Source organism: Psilocybe cubensis, chromosome 5, assembly GCF_017499595.1.
Source record: "Psilocybe cubensis strain MGC-MH-2018 chromosome 5, whole genome shotgun sequence".
Lineage (NCBI taxonomy): Eukaryota > Fungi > Basidiomycota > Agaricomycetes > Agaricales > Agrocybaceae > Psilocybe > Psilocybe cubensis.
The window spans coordinates 858,982-875,380 of NC_063003.1; the positions used below are offsets into that span (position 1 = coordinate 858,982).

A 16,399-nucleotide genomic window follows, 5' to 3' on the forward strand; every position below is an offset into this window, starting at 1 on the left:
GAAATTTTTGCACGAGGCGTTACACGAGGTTGACATTCTTGATGTGTTTCCCAAGCGTTCCGCCTCCGGCTACCGAACCCACTCGCCCTGTTTTGGGTTCCCGGAACAATCCCTCTCAGTCTCCGCTCAAACAGGCATTTAACGTTAGTTCTATTAGAAGACATATGTATGGGCTACTGGACGAGCATGATAACAGACCGCCGGACATTTGACTTGCCGGAAGGTTATAAAATGGAATGGAAGAGTACCAGTTTTGTCAGTTCACCATAGAGGCATGACAGTTCATTCAAAGAGAGCCTTCAAACTCAATATGCGTGTTATCACAGAAAGACACCTGAGCTTTTAATGATGCCTTTCCAGCTTCTGAAAACATAGTCAGAGTACAAGCCAATTTCGCCCAAGGAGGATTTCAGATTCGAAGATGTCTCAAACAAAGAATCAAGGAACGCATATGCGGTATGCGGTGATGTTAGTTGGTGCAACTCTGTCATGTAAATGCATCAGATATACGCTAAAGATGAAAATTAGCTAGTGTTCTACCTGACGCAGCATATATCACGGCCAACGACGCGCGTTTCGCATACCAATCCAACTACAACATAGCGTGAATACAACCAAGTTAAAAGTAGGTTAAAAACATACTTGGAGCGATTGGTCCCCTGCTACATAGCAAGCTTCATCCGCTACACTCGCCGCATGTTTGAGCGCAGGTGTCGGGTCCAAAGGCGGAATACCGTATTTTGGCGAAGCCAACAAAGCGAATGCCTAAAAAGCCTTCTGTCAAATCATTGTCGTTCAGATAATACTGACAAACCTCTGGGAGATGCGCAAGCACAGGCTCATTATAGTCCAAACGCGCACGTAGAACATCTCGGAGCGAAGCCCTCTTCATACTATTAGTTGAATCCGAGACATTTGAAGCTGACACTGAAGACATATGTCGAAGCCCTTCTTTCATCCATGCGTCAATTAGTGTCCGCCGTGCGGTGTCGCCATTCCCGAAGAGAGCTGAGACAGCAGTATCGGAGAGAGGCACTGTATGTGCTTCACCCTCAGGTAACGCGAGCACAGATCGCGCGAGGGCTGCCCGAGTGAAGCCGTGTGTCTTCACCAGAGGCAAAGCGAGCTTTAAAAGACGCGCACTAGCAAAAAGTAGTTGGTTAATGTCGATCCTGACATAAAAATAAACAAAAAACACCTCGATGCTTTTGACATCGTTCCAAAGGCTTAGAACTTGGGTCGTTAGAAGAAACGAAAGGCGCCACCTTGATGTCGTTCCAAAGTTCAGAACGCTCGGCGCAGCGACCAAAGGGGCGTGATCAACGGAGATAGCCGATGCGCAAACCCTGAACCCGATCTCAATCGGCTCGTTCTCTTCAAAACTATACCACCGTATAACTTTTCGAGATCCATTTCTCTCCCTTGCATCCAAAACTCCCACAGCTACAAGTACACACTGTACAACATCCGATATGTCAGACTGGGGTAATGTTTCTCACTTCATTCTTGTCCAAGCTCATCGAATGGCTCACAAAGGCACCTCGGGCAACAGAAGAATCATCAGATAGCGAGCCTTCAGTGAAAGGAAAACCCACCGCTCCGGCCGCCAAAGTAACCCCCGCGCCTCCCCCAGCGGCAAAGAAACCAGCAGTAGTTCCCGCTAAAAAGAAGTGGGAAGGCGAAGACGAAGAAGAATCTGACCCTGTGGTAAGTAAAGTATCCGATTGGAGCTTATATTTGTGCGCGGCGACTAATTATGACAATCAAGAGTGATTGGGAGGAGTCTTCCGAGGAAGAGTCAGAAGAGGAGGTCAAACCCGTCGTCGCTCCACCCAAGAAGAAGGGCACCCTTAAAGCCAAACTTGCCGAGAAGGAAGCCGCAAAGGCGAACAAGAAAGATGGCTCGACTGGTTCAGACGACTACGACTCAGATGCCGTTCTTGATCCCAGGGAGAAAGCGCGTTTAGACAAAGAGCGAGAGCTCAAGGCTGATCTCAACAATGCTGCCGATTTGCTCGGTGCTGCTGCTCTCGGAGGTACGCTTACTTTCAGATTCATCTTCATCATCTACTTACATCTTGTTATATATAGGAACTTCTTCATCAGAACTTGACTCACTAATATCCTTCCAACCACGAACAAAGGAGGACTTCGTTGTTCTATCTGATCGAATTATTGAATTTATCATCAAGAAACATCACAGCAAGCCATTATACCACACCTTTGTTGAGCACCACGCTCGTGCACTTGCCGCGCCACTGAAGGATGTTGAAGTCCGCAAGGTAGCCAGCGGCCTAACAACCCTGGCGAACGAAAAGCAGAAGGAACAGCGTGACAAGGCCAGTGGGAAGAAAAAACCGAAGGGAGCCAGCAAACCAGGGCTGGGTGGAACCAAGTCATTGGCAAGGTACGCGTCCATTCTGTGCATTTCTATCACATCAATATGAAACTTATGAACTTTTCAGAGCAAAAGATACGGAGCTCTACGACGAGGCATTGGATGACTTTGGCACCAATGCCGATGACTTCATGTAAAATTCTTTACCTACCCTACTCAGACAATACTGGTATCGGAATGCCTGCGGCGATGTTGGGATTAGGACCTGAGGGTCCTGGTGCTCATGTCATCCGTAAAATTTCGGATCAGTAGTAATTTTTTGGTTGCTTCAATGAATCTTTTTCTTTGGTTCAACATACCTGTGGACCCATTTCTGATCCGTTGGGGTCCATAGGCGCCCATTAGTAGATTAGATGACGGGATCCTGAGCGATATGATGGTGGCTGTGCTTTCACTTTTCGACCCGACGGCTACTTGTCTGATGTTTGTTTGATCACATCGCAACCTCGTTGCCGCATTCCTGAGTCCTCACCAAAAGCGACACACATCGTCGCTTATTTTCAAGCTTCAATCATAAGAAATGGCCATCAACGCACGTTTCCCTCCAGAAATTTTAGACGCCATCTTCGAAGAGTATCTTTCAGGGACCATTTTATCGGTAGACACGAAAAATACCTTCTTCGCCGTCTCCGAAGTCTGCACACTATGGCACAAGATATCCACCCGGCTCAAGAAAAGGTCCAATGCATGGACACGCCTGCACATCCATGTACCTGATTCGCAAGGCCGCACACCGGTTTACCCCATGCTCAACTTTTGGCTCACCAACTCTCGAGACGAACCGCTCGATATCGTAATGCACATGGGGAAATACTGTTCCGGGAGGGGTGCCATAGAGAATGCACTCTTAAAGCATATCGGAAGGTGGAGAACCTTGACCGTTAACAGCAAGAGGTCGAGACAATTTGATGAGTTCACGAGGGCGGCGAGTGCCTGAGGCAGGTATCTATCCAGGTGTGGGATAGAGCGCGGTCTCAGACGCACGGCAACCCATTGTGGAACCTCGAGCTGCTACGCTCGTGCTTCTCCCTAGCACCGCGCCTCCAGACTGTGTGGTATTGTGGAAACATGCTCGCGGCGACCGCGAGAGATGGAGATGAGGATGAGGATGTCAATAATAAAGCGATTTCCGTGCATAAATCACAGAGTCATCTGGCGCTGGAGTACGCCGGCGAGGACTACCATAGCATGCGCTCGGCTGGGGCAATGGTACTCTTGCTACAGGAGCTGAGGCCAGTACTGCGCTCCCTGGCGCTGCGTGTCCCCATGAATGCTGAGGACCCGAGTGATGTATACACTACATTGGGAGTCGAACTGGAGGAGCTGCAGGAGTTAACAATATCGGAATCGGACAATCTACTAGCGTTCTTGCCCCGCATACGCGCGCCGAACCTTAAGGGCCTCAAGATCTGCCGGTCTACAGAAGACGATGTGACCGCAAACGAGCAGGCGGGAAAATGCGTGCTTGACTTCTTGACGCTTTCCCATTTGCCTCCGATTTCTGAGTTGGAGCTAAACGGCGTCCAGAGTATCAAAGAGGAAGATTACGCCCGCATATTTGGCTTGTTGCCTTTGCTCCAAACGCTCGTCATCCGTAACAGCACGATCTCGGACATTGCTTTAGAGACTCTCAACATGAACGGTTCGGACAAGTTTTGTCAATTGCTAAAGCGGCTCGATCTGATCAATTGTGAAAATGTTCATGGGAAGACCATCTACGACGTCGTCAGTAGCCGCCTTGCGAAGTGTGTTCTTGGTCGTGGAGAACAAACTTCCGGGATTCAAATCACGGTGGAAGAATGTGCATTTAGTTGGTGATGAGGATTTGAGGGCACTCGAGGCAATCAACACTGGTCATTGTATGTGAGAGGATGGCGGTGATATCAAGCATTTGCGTGGGTGTTGTTACTTTCTTGGGGTTATGTTTCGGCTAAGTATAACATTTAGCATGCTGGACCATTTGATAACGATGGTAACGAGGAAATCAACGTGGATTAGACAATTTTTTTCACCAGAGGAGGTTATATAACTGGAACTATATATTGTTTCTATACCCCGGCTTATTGCAATTTTTTAAGTTTCATTCTTCCAATATCGAGATGCTGTACTCCCCCGTCAGATTGACGCGTTCCGATGCGCTATGCGCCTCTAGGCGCCCATAGTAGATAAAATAGCCGATTTTGACACGATGCCGGGGATATGACGAAGAATATATGTGGCTGTGCTGACATACACCCGAAAAGCCCATTGTTGGCAGAACTCACATCAGCTCACATTCCAACTTTACGCGTCTCGTCATCTCCCTTTCTTTTTCCCTGTAACAATCTCACTGAATGGACACCCAAGAACCCAAGGCTTAGTCGGGTCTATGCCAATTCGCGCATTCTATCTTGCACTCAACGATGTGCCACCTGTCTTGATGAGACATTTGCAGGCGCCTTTCTAAATTCGCATTGACGTCGTCCGAGCACAGTCAAACGGCACTATAAACTCGATGTGGACAATGGAAAGCGGAGGAAGATTTAGAAGACATGGCCAGGTCAGACTTTTCCACCCATTCTTTGAAGAACAGTCTTCAGCTACTGCTACAGAAGTTACAGTGACTACACTTTCTAGAACCAATGGTTGGCGGCCGCCTACCTGAAGTTGAAATGCGCTATATTTTCATAGTTCATAGATAGAACGCTAAGGCAAGAAATTAGAAAAGAAGACACGATTCTTTGGTTCATCGAGGAAGTTCTGCTCCATTTGTTCGCACCTATGGAAACGCCGGTGTCCCTTGGCGTTTATGGAAACTCTCCCCTGCTTCTTAAGACTTTGGAATGGCACACTACCGGTACTTTGGCGGCCTTTTCTTTCTCCATAACTCAATTGTCAATGCATTTCAGCTTTTCAGGTCGATATTGCTTCGATTTTCTCGTCTTTACTTTCCCTTTTTGTCTCAGACTCGGAAGCCATTGGAATAGGTTGGGTCCAGCTGGTCTTATTCCAGTGGACGACGGTTTCAATAAAATTAAAAGTGATGATGAGCGGCCGTGATAGAATGAGCTCCTTTATTACCAGCCTGTAATGAACGTCTTCGGTGTTCGCACTTTGGCTTTCACACACTACACCATTGCTCAGGAGAAATATTCAACCCGTTAGTAAAAACTATCATTGCCATTGACAAGCTCAGACTGACGCTGATTTAGTTCTCAGGAATTACGACATCTTCCCACATCGCGATGGCCATTGTCTCATTTTTCCCCCCAGAGCTCTTGACTATCATTTTTAAAGAATGTATAGCGGACACTATTTTATCAACCAATGACGACCCAGCCACACGGACCGCAATTGCGTTCTCTCAAGTATGCTCTTGGTGGAGACAGGTCGCGAGCATTCCAAACCTGTGGATACGACTTCGTATCGATATTTGCGAAGGGTGCAGGAACCCTCTTTCCTCGATTTTGGAAACTTGGCTGGGAAAGTCTCAAGGCTTGCCACTCAATATTAAGCTTCGCATTGGACGAGATTCCGGGGCGGACTTTGACCCTATTCGACGTCTTATGAAGGAAATATCTCGCTGGAAGACTCTGCGGATATACGCCGAGACCTCTAGATTACTCTCTTATTTCTTGAATAAGATTGAACCTGCACCTGCACTGGAAACAGTGTATGTAACCGTACGGCAAAGTGGATCTTGGTGGCATTATCAACATCCTCTTGATAGGTTGGAGCAGCTCAGAAACCGCTTCGCAGGATCCCCACGCCTATGTTGGATTGGCATTGACCGGAATGTCATCGCAACCACTGAAACGATCCCTTTACGTGGATCGATATTCCATTTATCTCTGGAATACACTGCAGAGAAATACACAATGGTTCAATCGACCGGCGCTTTGGTAGAACTTCTGCAAGAGCTCCCTCAACTTAAATCTCTCAACATAAATATCCCGTTTTTCGACAAAGAAAGCATTGGCACACCTCATGTTGACATGATGAACCTGACGAAACTACTTTTGGAGGGTGCAGACAATGTCTTTGCGTTCCTTCCTCGAATTCGTGCCCCTAACCTCACAAATCTCACTATCTCTCGTTCTGGAGACAGCTTGTCCAGGAACCCGCTTCTAGCCAAATCAATTCTCGACTTTCTCAAGGCTTCTCATTCACCTCCTCCAATCTATTCCCTGGAGCTTTATAACGTTCCAGAAATCACCGACCAAGACTTCACTCGTATTTTTGCTCTTCTACCTTCACTCGAAAAGCTTGTCATCCACAATAGCTCGATATCCGATGCGACTGTGCAGGAGTTGATCTTGTGCGAATCGAATGTAGATGGCCTGCGTCGATGCTTGAAACGACTGGAGTTGTGCGTCTGCGAGAATGTGCACGAGCAAAATATTTCTAGCGCTGTTCGCAGTAGGATCTCGAGGGGCGCTCATAGAAGCGAGGCGGAGGCGTGTTTGCAGGTCTTGCTGGTGGATTGTCCGCCAGTCAGAAAGTACGATATAAAGTTTCTTCAACCACTTGTAAATCTTTGCATCTGAAGAACTGAAAATACCAGACAGCATATTTTTCAACACCTCTTTGAACTATTTGTTGCTTATTGGAAGGCCTGAAAATTTGACAGTAAGTAAACCGCGCATTAGGTATCCATGTTAGAACACTGAGTTACATGCAGATAACTAGCCGGAACCGGCATGGTTGCCGGTGATGCACTCCGGGCACCAGCCTTGATTTGGCATATTCTAGCTTGATTCAACCCGCATTGCTTTGCAACGAACTACATACATTTCAAACGACAATCGACTCTTAATTGGCGCACGGCCAATCGACAATGATTTCGGATTTGGATCCCAGTATCGTTCGCCAGTCGATGCTCCAGTACAAACAAGAAGTCGAAACGATAGACAGAGAGATCGACAATCACAATCAAGCAATTCAACTGTTACTTCTACTCAAAGAGAAACGCCTGGCAGATATTCAGGTATGCAAAGAACGGTTGGCTCTTGCTAGCCGTCTACCTACAGAAGTATTGGTTCATATATTCGAAGAATATGTCCTGGACGATATGCTGGATGTACAATCGCTCAAACGAGGCCCTTTGGTTTTGTCTCATGTTTGCTGTAGGTGGAGGCGCGTAGCCAGCCTACCAGCGCTTTGGTCATACATACACGGCGACCTCCTCATCACATCACACCCAAAAGAGCTGATCCAGATGTGGCTTAATAAGTCTCATCCCACACCTCTTACTATCAACATAATGCTCCTTAGTCACCTAAAAGGCTTTGTTCTCCATCCAGCGATGGGGGCTATCCTTGATGAAATGCCACGTTGGAAACATTTGAGGCTCAAGGGGCGCAACCCAGGTATCATCAACGCGTTTCTGGCCGCCTGCGTCAAGCCTGCTCCTCAGTTACGCACAATAGATTTGACTGTCGAGCACACAATAGACCCAGGAGAGCAGTGGCAGGTTACTAACATACAAAAGGCTTTCATGTGGTCACCTCAGATTAAATCAATACGTATAGGAGGTCACGTTGTTCCAGTATCCGATTCACTCCCAACCTCACTCACACATTTCATTTTGGTGCTTCCGTACCAGATTTTCTCTCACCCTCAATATTATCAGTCCCTCTTGAGCTTGGTGACTCTCCTCAAAACACTTCCCAATCTTCAAACGCTCACTGTTGAAGTCCCTCTCTCATATCTTACAGATTTCTTATTAGATGCAGACCATATGAAACCGATCGAATTGGTTAATCTGACGTCTTTAACATTATCTGGGCCCGGAGACATTGTTGGTCTTTTACCTCGCATAAGGGCCCCATCACTTCAACGTCTTACTGTCTCTGGGTCAATTGCTGCGGCTGTCAACGCAAACACAGGCCAATGGCTTCTTCACCTCTTGCAGGATTCATCTCCCCCTTTATCCCATCTAGCGCTGGTTGACCTGACTATTGATGACACGACGTACATCCAGTTGCTCGCCTTGTTGCCCCGCTTACAATATTTGGGAATTCATGATAGTGACATATCCGACATCGTCTTTCAACGATTGTATGGGCCAACGTGCCTCTGCCGGTCACTCCAAAGGCTGGACCTCAGATGGTGCCAGAAACTATCTGGAAACGTTATTGTGGATGTTGTTCGCAGTCGCTCATCGAGTGTTGGCAATGGAATAGACGGAACCATCCGACCATCACCAATATCAGAATTGACAATTATACATTGCGGGCTAATTGTAAAGGACCATACCTCAATTCTGCAGGGGTTAACTACCTGTCGAAATCGACGTCGTAAACATGACGATTTGTGCAGTCAGTATTTCTTACGCCTGTGTTACCACGGGTGCACGCTGATTTATTATTTATATCATGTTTCTAGATCGTTGGAGATGTTGCGGAATGTGAAGTGATTCTCCGAGTATTGAGCCTCTTCGCGCATCGCCCACACGGTTGCAAAAATAAAGATATCTCAATAATCTTCTACTCAATTTCAATTAATTTGATTACTAGATTGCCTAATTCTCGATGAGATACCGAAAAAGGGGCAGTAATAGATTGCAGGATTATCCATTCTTGATAAATTTGACGGAGATGTGCTGTTGAGCGATTTCATAGGGCAATTTTCCGTCAGGTGGACTGGAGCACAAAAATCAAAAAAATAAAAAGAAGAAAAAAATGGCGATACAGGCGGTGGATACATTATGGGCAGCTCAGTACCCATATCTCTAGAAAAATACGAGAAGGAACAAAGCTAAAGCAAACGTTAAGCTAAAAATATCGGTATGGGTCCTTAATGCTCCAGCGCTGATATTTGCTGTGGAAATTGCCCCGGGCGGTGAGGTAGAAGAAACTGCGATTTCTGTAGAACTGCCACCATTGTTGAGGTCTTCCCAGTCAGGCTCTCCTGTTGTGTTGCAGGAACTCATCAAATCTGTATCAACAATTTCAGCCTTAATGCCAAGAACGTTGTACAAAAGGCATACCCGCTATATTCCCGTCGACTACAGTTTTATTGGCCATATTCGCGTCTACAACACATTTCTCGCAAGTTTTGAGATCGTTCATGACTCCGGGATTAGTGCATATGCACTCATAATCTGCCCCACACATTGGATCCTGCCAGTGATAAAACATCTGTATTCAGACATTTTTATAGAGATATAGTTCTATAAATGAACGCACTTGGAGGTACGAAAGGAAGTCTTGACATTTGCAAGAAGCAGGGAGGCTTCCAATGTCTATCAAACTAGACTGGCGTGGATATAAATTAGTAAGAGATGCGGCAACCTTTACACGAGAAGCGTCCGCTAAAATGAGATGTCCATAATTAAAGCCTAGTTTTTTAGTGGCGAGCAGTCAATTTGGAACCTACCGGCGTCTAATGTGGAGAATAAAGCAGTTGCTAAAGTTGCAACAGCTGACAACTTGCTCCAAGAAGGCATCTTTTGATAACTCTGTTGACGACTCGTCGGGGAGTATTGGTGTCACTCATAAGCTATCATTTTGTAGGTTTTATACGCACTGTATTGAAACACGATGTCATTCAAAAGACCTAGTACGTAACCTTTGAAACGATTGCGATGGATAAAATTTAAAAACCATGTGGAAGGTCTATTTTGTATTCTACGGTGAGGTACACAGATCACACTGTGGGTTAAAGGCGCACGCTAAAGCGGGGTGCTTCGGCTGGGCCTACTATTGAACATACCGTCCTAGACCATAAAGGAAGACTATAAAGAACTGAGCTGAGTTTTGTCGGTAAGGTTGTTTCCAAGTTACCATGCTTGATTGTGTTTGTGACAGGACCCGGGAAGCTCCCGTACAGGCATGTCCGGATTTTCGCGGATTTGAGGCCAAAAAATGGCAATTTCTTTGTCCAGTTCTCGCGGATTTGAGGGCGCCGCAGGCAAAATTTTGGCCAAACAAAGTCCGGTTTGGCGGATTTGAGGCCCATATTTTTAAAAAACTTCTGTAGTAATTGTTCAAAGGCGGCATGCCGCAACCATTTTTTCCCAGATGCAGCTAATTGTTGGCCAAATTTGGGGCCGGGATCCTGCTTAGATTGCAATGATTGGCCAGCGTCTATTATCTAAGAGCGGTAGACGATGGAAATCAACGGAAACGCACAGTAGTAAATCGAAGCAAGGTTACATTTCCTATATACAGCATATTGGTGAAACTTGAAGACGTCTTTTCTCTGTTACCCTGACATATTTCTTCACTATCCTGATAACTAGTAATGGAGGTTCCACCTCCTCAAAATCCTTCCCCTCGAGGCCTGTAACACCTAAATATCTACTCCATATGTTTCTTTTGCAATCAATTAATGACTTGTCGAGCCGTCGAGTGGTTTTGCAAGCTCGCCCCGCAGGGCTGAAAAAAATTCCTAATCGGGAAAGCCCCTATCGGGCATTGTCCGGTTTCGCGGATTTGAGCCCCAAAATCTCGCGGATTTGAGGGCAAAAATTGGGATCCCAGGCGGACATGCTTATAGGGGAGCTTCCCGGGTCCTTTTGTGACGTCTCCGGTCGGAATGAGACCACAGTTCACCACCGCACACCAAAACACATGAATTTTGGTTTTCTGTTCGTATAAGATCCCAAATGGGAAGTGGCCGAGAAATGGAGGAAATAGGAAGAGATTCAATTCGTTTCTTTCATTTGAGGGAAGAGCTTTTTAAAAATACCGACCAAGTCCCAAACAGGCTCATCAAGGAAATGATGGCACACCATTTGCCGGGCGCTTGTTGCTTCTCAATTACACCCGAAGGGAGATCTCAACTCAACATGATATTAACATCACATTACTTTCTGGGAGAAGCTAATCATCAAGGAATTATGGCAAATGGTATTGGTATATAAGATACTGGTCGTCATATTTGGTGCGTCACTATTTGGAAAGATTGTCCAAGCCTACTGGTAGTTCTAAGCAATGACCACCATCCCGAGCCCTACCCAAAGGAGAGTTACAAGGGCGATGTTCATAGTTTTATCAACGGCTCCATTAAAGGGATTTGTTTGGGGTCCATTAGTGTTGCCACCGTTGCCGTTGTCGTTGTCGGTATCTGGGTTTGTACCTGTTGACGGACCGCTTCCACCACCCGGATTGGTGGCAGTAGGCGAAGTTGCAGTTTTTGTAGAGGTGCTAGTACGACTGGTGGCAGTGCTTCCACTGCCTCCAAGGGAAGTATTGCTTCCGGAGCCCCCACCGACGCCGGAGATAGGGTGGCCAGCGTCGCTGCAGCCATCCACAAAGTCTAGTAGAAATAAGCAGGAAAATTCGTTGTAAGTGTTAGAAAAAGCATAACTGTGTATTGTATCGCACCTTTAACGGCTTGGTCAATATCCGACTGTGTTAAACCAGGAATATTTGCATCAACGAGACATTGCTGACAGGCATCGAGTGTTTTAGCCACTTGTGCTGTGCATATGCACTCTAGATCCATGCAGTTTTGTTGCTAATGAGCGAGGAGAACATTTCGAATCAGAAAGGTTGAACATGTATTGCTAGAACGATGAAACATACTCCGATTGCAGCCAAATAGTCGGCGCACGAGCCTGCAAGGCACGATGATGGGATTTGGTCTGGGTCAAATCCGTCGAGTTGTCGAGAGTAGAGTAGTCCAGGGATTCGTACTGGCTTAGCACTGACTGGAGAAATCGAATAAATACTCCATGAAAGAAGGAACGCGCAATGAGACAACCTACTGGAGGAAACAGCGAAGGATAATGTCGCGGCTGCGAGGGCACCGGCAGATGAAAACAACATGACAATATACAAGCGACGTGAGTATGGACTTAAACTAGAGACGTAGGATGCTGGGTGTAGAGCACTGGAGGAACTCAGGGAAGGAAGAGTCCTATTTATGCGCGTCTGCACTCAGGAACGAGTAATACACCCCAGCCATTTTGGATTTAATGTACCTGCCAACCGCTCACCATTCGGTAAGCTCAAATTCCCCAAGACAACTTCAATAATTGCCTCAAGACAGACTTGCACAGGTTATTTCCCGATTGAGAAGGCCATTTTACTTTTTGTAGTCTTCCGGAGACGCTGCGTTCTATATTTCTCTGTCAAGCCTATTCTCATATGATATTTACAGAATACGACTTACAACCTTCAGGCATATACTGTCTGGTTCTACTGGCTGACCTGGCGCCCAGCCTGCCGCGGGATCAAAGCTGTCAAGAATGAGTAGACCCTGGATCCACGTTCACTAATGATTCCGTCCATTTGCTAACCGAATGATGGCGGGCACCGCATTGAACAGGTTAATGACCATGCATAAGTACTGAAGTGTCTTCAACGCCTGCCCCAAGTGAGAGCGCCCTCTGTCATCTGCCATGCCGTGAAGGCGCGCAAACGCAACCCAAGACTCTTGAAAGCTATGCATTTGAAAATGTCGATATGAGAAATTGACGCACAACATGGTTGAGGTTCAATAAGTAGAGGCGTTCGTCCTTGCAGGGTAAATCGAGAGGCGATGAATCGGAAGGAACAACAAACTTTAGACAACCTGGTCATACTGTGCGCCCTGCAGTGTGGCGGTTCAGCCAGCAACACATGACTTTCTGGCAAGTTTCTGAAGAGGCGACGCCGAGGATGAAGAGATAAAAAAAGGTCACGTTAAAAAATATGATAATACTTAAAGTATATTAACGCCTTCGAGGCAGCTTTATCATATGTCATGAACGACACGATCCGGGGTGTGGCGAGACAAAAAAAGGAATGTGGTAGAGATCCTGGGCCTCGACCGATTAGCGTAGATGACTTGGACGCCCACATACTACATAGACGCTGGACCAGCGTGACCGGAGACGACCCCAGACGAGGCGATACATGTCCCAGTGCCAAGTGCTCTTGGGTGCAACGAATTGTACTTTTTTCGCATATTGGGCACCACAGCGGAAAGGCGATGAGGCGTGAGAACAGCAGACTGCTTCAACCAGCGTGTCAAGACATCTTAAAATTTATCGAGTTCCAGTTGTCTTGTGCGGAGAGCGCCTTTTATTGGTGAACCCCTCATTGAGGCAAAATCCAATCGACGGTGTTGGCCAAGAGGTCGGTGGCATATTCGGCAGCTTTCGACAAAGAAAAAATTAGACTAGAGTAACAAAGAGCAACAATCACCGTACAAAAAGGCACATCAGCAAAACTGACCTCTTAGGCATTATACGAGTCTCGCAACGTGAATCCCCACGACAAAAAGCACCCAGTGCTGTCCGCGTTGCAAGTGCCAAACTGACGTTTTGCACCAATGACTATTGTGAAAAAAAAAATCCGGAAACCGCCAATTAAAGTCCATTTTAATCAGACATCCACCCCCTCCATTATGCACAATTCCAAAGTCCGACGAAAAAAAAATAACCACCACCACATTTAAACCCACCAATTAATTACCCAACGGTTTGCTCTGCATCCTCGCCGTCGTCTTCACTAACACCTTCTCCATCGGGGTCTTCACATCCTAGCTTGCCCTCGCCGCCCTTCCATTCTCTCTCCCACGGAGGGTCTGACAGGATGGGTGTTAGTGCCGGGTGTCCTGGTGGCAAAGACGAGCGCGCACGATGCAGACGCGCTAGCAAAGCTGATCGGTCTGAAAGAAGTGCTTGGATATGATCGATTGCTACAAAAATGGTTAGAATATGATTGAATGCGGTAATGCGAAGAAGATGAAGAGAAAAGAGGATCAAAGAGGCAAAGCAAAAACGTAATGGAACAATCAGGAAAAGCGTATCGAAGATATAAACACATACTCTTTGACAGCACCACGTTCTCGCTTCTCGGCCCCGCTCTGCCATCTAGTCTATCCTTATCCTTATCCTCTCCGTCTTTAGCATTCTTCTTCCTGCTCTTCTTCCTGGGTGCAACCGCGGGGCCATTGCCATTGATAGCACTCCGCAAGTTTCTCTCTGCTTCTTCCTCCTCTCGAATCGCCTCTCTTAACGCAGGCACTGTCTCGCATAACGCTTCATACCCTCTCCGAATATTGGCGCGTCGCTTTTGCTCTGACTGTATATGATTTGCCTTCTTCTGCGACGGCGACAGCAGAGTCTGCTTCGATGGGCCTGATTGCTGCTGTTGTTGCTCGTGTGGCCTCTGACCATGGATAGGAGGAGATGTAGATGATCGTTGACGCTTGGCCGACGCGTCGTTCATACCATGTGGCAGTCGGGGGTGCGAAGAGGAGGATGCACCAGCGTCGGAGGCGCTTTGTATCGACTGATGGGAGGCTGTTGATGCTGTGACAGCGGGAGTCGATCGGGAAGCTGATAAGCGTGTATTTCGCGACCCGGAGGGTATTTGTGGCTGCTGCTGATGAGGTATATGGACCTGTTGAGGGGGATGTACAGAGATGGTCATCGGGTTGTGAGATTGATGAAAACCACCATATGGAGATTGAGGCGAAGTAGGTGAGGAATGGCTAGAAGAAACTGTGTTCATGGGAGGCACCTGGTGCCGTAGATGGGAGGGATGCATTGGATATTGCAGTTCCTGGGATTGCTGCGGTTTGTCATTGAGAAAAGGGAAGACGTCGCGTGAACTGGAGAAGGAGTTGTGTCTTTGTTGCTCTTGTTGCTGCTGTTGCCGGTGCTGGCGTTGATGCTGCAGCACCTGCTGCTGGTGGACTAGCAAGCGCTCATGCTCCTCCCGATCATATTGCGACATTGTATGCCCATCTGCTCCATATGTGTGCCGCCGCTGGTGGTGCATAGTGGATTGGTGATCCATCATTGAGGATCCATTGTCCCATGAATTGGAATCCAGAGACATAAGGTCCTTTGTCGCCTTTGTCAACGCTTCACGATGTTCTGGATTGGCCTCCGGATCATGCTGCGAGTCTTGTGGGGAATATATTGATGGATTGGAACTATAGAGTGCCCATTCTGATGATGAGATCGACATGGCTTCTGATTCTGGATAGTCGAGAGACGAGAGAAAAGACTGAAAAGCATTGCTCTCGGAAGGAGATAGAAGGGACTGCATGTTGAAGGACGAAGGAGAAAGGGAAAAAAGGGTGTTCGTAGACGTGTGGTAGCCGTTGCCGCCGCCGTCGTCGTCGTCACCAACAAAGTCGATGTCGTATAATTTTTACAATGCGGGGTAAAGTCAGAAAGCAACGGTAGGGAGAGATCGCATGTGAATACTGTGGCGGTGCAATTTTGCCTTATATGGATATGTTGGACGGATGCTTTGTTTTCGTCAGTTTAGCTTCGCCTCCTAACTCTTGAGACGAGCAACTAATCGGCCTCCTCTGTCCAAGTGCTCTGATGGACGTGGGTCTCTGTCTGTAGCATGTGCCCAATACTCGCCATACTCTTGCGCGTTTTGAGCTCATCTACCTTATGCTGCCCTGTTATTCCGAAGGGACTCCATACACGGGCCACCACCGAATCACCAGCCGTCTTTCAGGTTTCCTCTTTTTGCTTCTCACCTTAAAAAACCTGTCCACCGGCGGATAGCTCCATTACCACTACCTCTTTGGCAACGCAGATATTTTCTGTCACCGGAAATGTCCAGGTGCTAACAATCGTGGGTCTGATTGGTTCACATGCCAGCAAAAGATGCGCCCATGCAACTTTAACTCGTTCACCCATTTGCAGATGCCATGCCATATGCTCTCTGAGAATCACTGCTCGGTGGATAAGGCTCCGGTTTGAAGACCATGGATGTTTGTGATCACACACTGATTGGATCACTTGTATCGAGTCTGACGAGTCACCCGCTTGCGTTGCTGAGTTCATACTCTTGGTTGAGACCACGAGACCTGGAAACCCCATCGATTCGTACCCTCTTCGAGCATTTGTTCCAATATTTCATTGGCTAAATTCCCGACTTGCTAAGTGCCCCGGACCATTTGTATGCATTCAATGATCCCTCAAATTTGATCTTCCTTGGACGACAACGGGACTTTAGGCTGGACTCTACACGCCTTTGTCGGCCTTCTGGTGGAATATTCTCGCTCAGTAACCCCGAACAGATTCAGTTGTTGTATCGATTTTCTTCCACCTTT

The 16,399-nt window shown here is 47.1% G+C and overlaps 7 protein-coding genes across 7 annotated transcripts; 3 read left to right on the forward strand and 4 right to left on the reverse strand.

The window, feature by feature from the left end:
* Positions 1 to 487: 487 nt before the first annotated feature.
* Positions 488 to 1,215, reverse strand: JR316_0005747 (uncharacterized protein; the record flags this gene model as incomplete). Its single annotated transcript, XM_047891502.1, has 4 exons — positions 488 to 511; positions 643 to 765; positions 815 to 1,142; positions 1,199 to 1,215. The coding sequence occupies 4 exons, from the start codon at positions 1,213 to 1,215 to the stop codon at positions 488 to 490; spliced, it is 492 nt and encodes a 163-aa protein (XP_047748851.1).
* Positions 1,216 to 1,488: 273 nt separating this feature from the next.
* JR316_0005748 (Eukaryotic translation initiation factor 3 subunit J) lies at positions 1,489 to 2,535 on the forward strand (the record flags this gene model as incomplete). The annotated part of the gene is made up of 4 exons (XM_047891503.1): positions 1,489 to 1,707; positions 1,769 to 2,036; positions 2,092 to 2,407; positions 2,466 to 2,535. 4 exons carry the CDS (start codon positions 1,489 to 1,491, stop codon positions 2,533 to 2,535), a joined length of 873 nt encoding a protein of 290 aa, XP_047748852.1.
* Positions 2,536 to 2,918: 383 nt separating this feature from the next.
* On the forward strand, positions 2,919 to 4,216 carry JR316_0005749 (uncharacterized protein; the record flags this gene model as incomplete). Its single annotated transcript, XM_047891504.1, has 2 exons — positions 2,919 to 3,262; positions 3,364 to 4,216. 2 exons carry the CDS (start codon positions 2,919 to 2,921, stop codon positions 4,214 to 4,216), a joined length of 1,197 nt encoding a protein of 398 aa, XP_047748853.1.
* Positions 4,217 to 5,622: 1,406 nt separating this feature from the next.
* JR316_0005750 (uncharacterized protein) lies at positions 5,623 to 8,795 on the forward strand (the record flags this gene model as incomplete). Its single annotated transcript, XM_047891505.1, has 3 exons — positions 5,623 to 6,836; positions 7,238 to 8,350; positions 8,765 to 8,795. 3 exons carry the CDS (start codon positions 5,623 to 5,625, stop codon positions 8,793 to 8,795), a joined length of 2,358 nt encoding a protein of 785 aa, XP_047748854.1.
* Positions 8,796 to 11,309: 2,514 nt separating this feature from the next.
* Positions 11,310 to 12,153, reverse strand: JR316_0005751 (uncharacterized protein; the record flags this gene model as incomplete). The annotated part of the gene is made up of 4 exons (XM_047891506.1): positions 11,310 to 11,641; positions 11,710 to 11,842; positions 11,911 to 12,035; positions 12,093 to 12,153. 4 exons carry the CDS (start codon positions 12,151 to 12,153, stop codon positions 11,310 to 11,312), a joined length of 651 nt encoding a protein of 216 aa, XP_047748855.1.
* A 259-nt stretch (positions 12,154 to 12,412) lies between these two features.
* On the reverse strand, positions 12,413 to 12,778 carry JR316_0005752 (uncharacterized protein; the record flags this gene model as incomplete). Its single annotated transcript, XM_047891507.1, has 3 exons — positions 12,413 to 12,445; positions 12,500 to 12,566; positions 12,627 to 12,778. 3 exons carry the CDS (start codon positions 12,776 to 12,778, stop codon positions 12,413 to 12,415), a joined length of 252 nt encoding a protein of 83 aa, XP_047748856.1.
* Positions 12,779 to 13,781: 1,003 nt separating this feature from the next.
* On the reverse strand, positions 13,782 to 15,372 carry JR316_0005753 (uncharacterized protein; the record flags this gene model as incomplete). Its single annotated transcript, XM_047891508.1, has 2 exons — positions 13,782 to 14,011; positions 14,142 to 15,372. The coding sequence occupies 2 exons, from the start codon at positions 15,370 to 15,372 to the stop codon at positions 13,782 to 13,784; spliced, it is 1,461 nt and encodes a 486-aa protein (XP_047748857.1).
* Between the last annotated feature and the right edge of the window lie 1,027 nt (positions 15,373 to 16,399).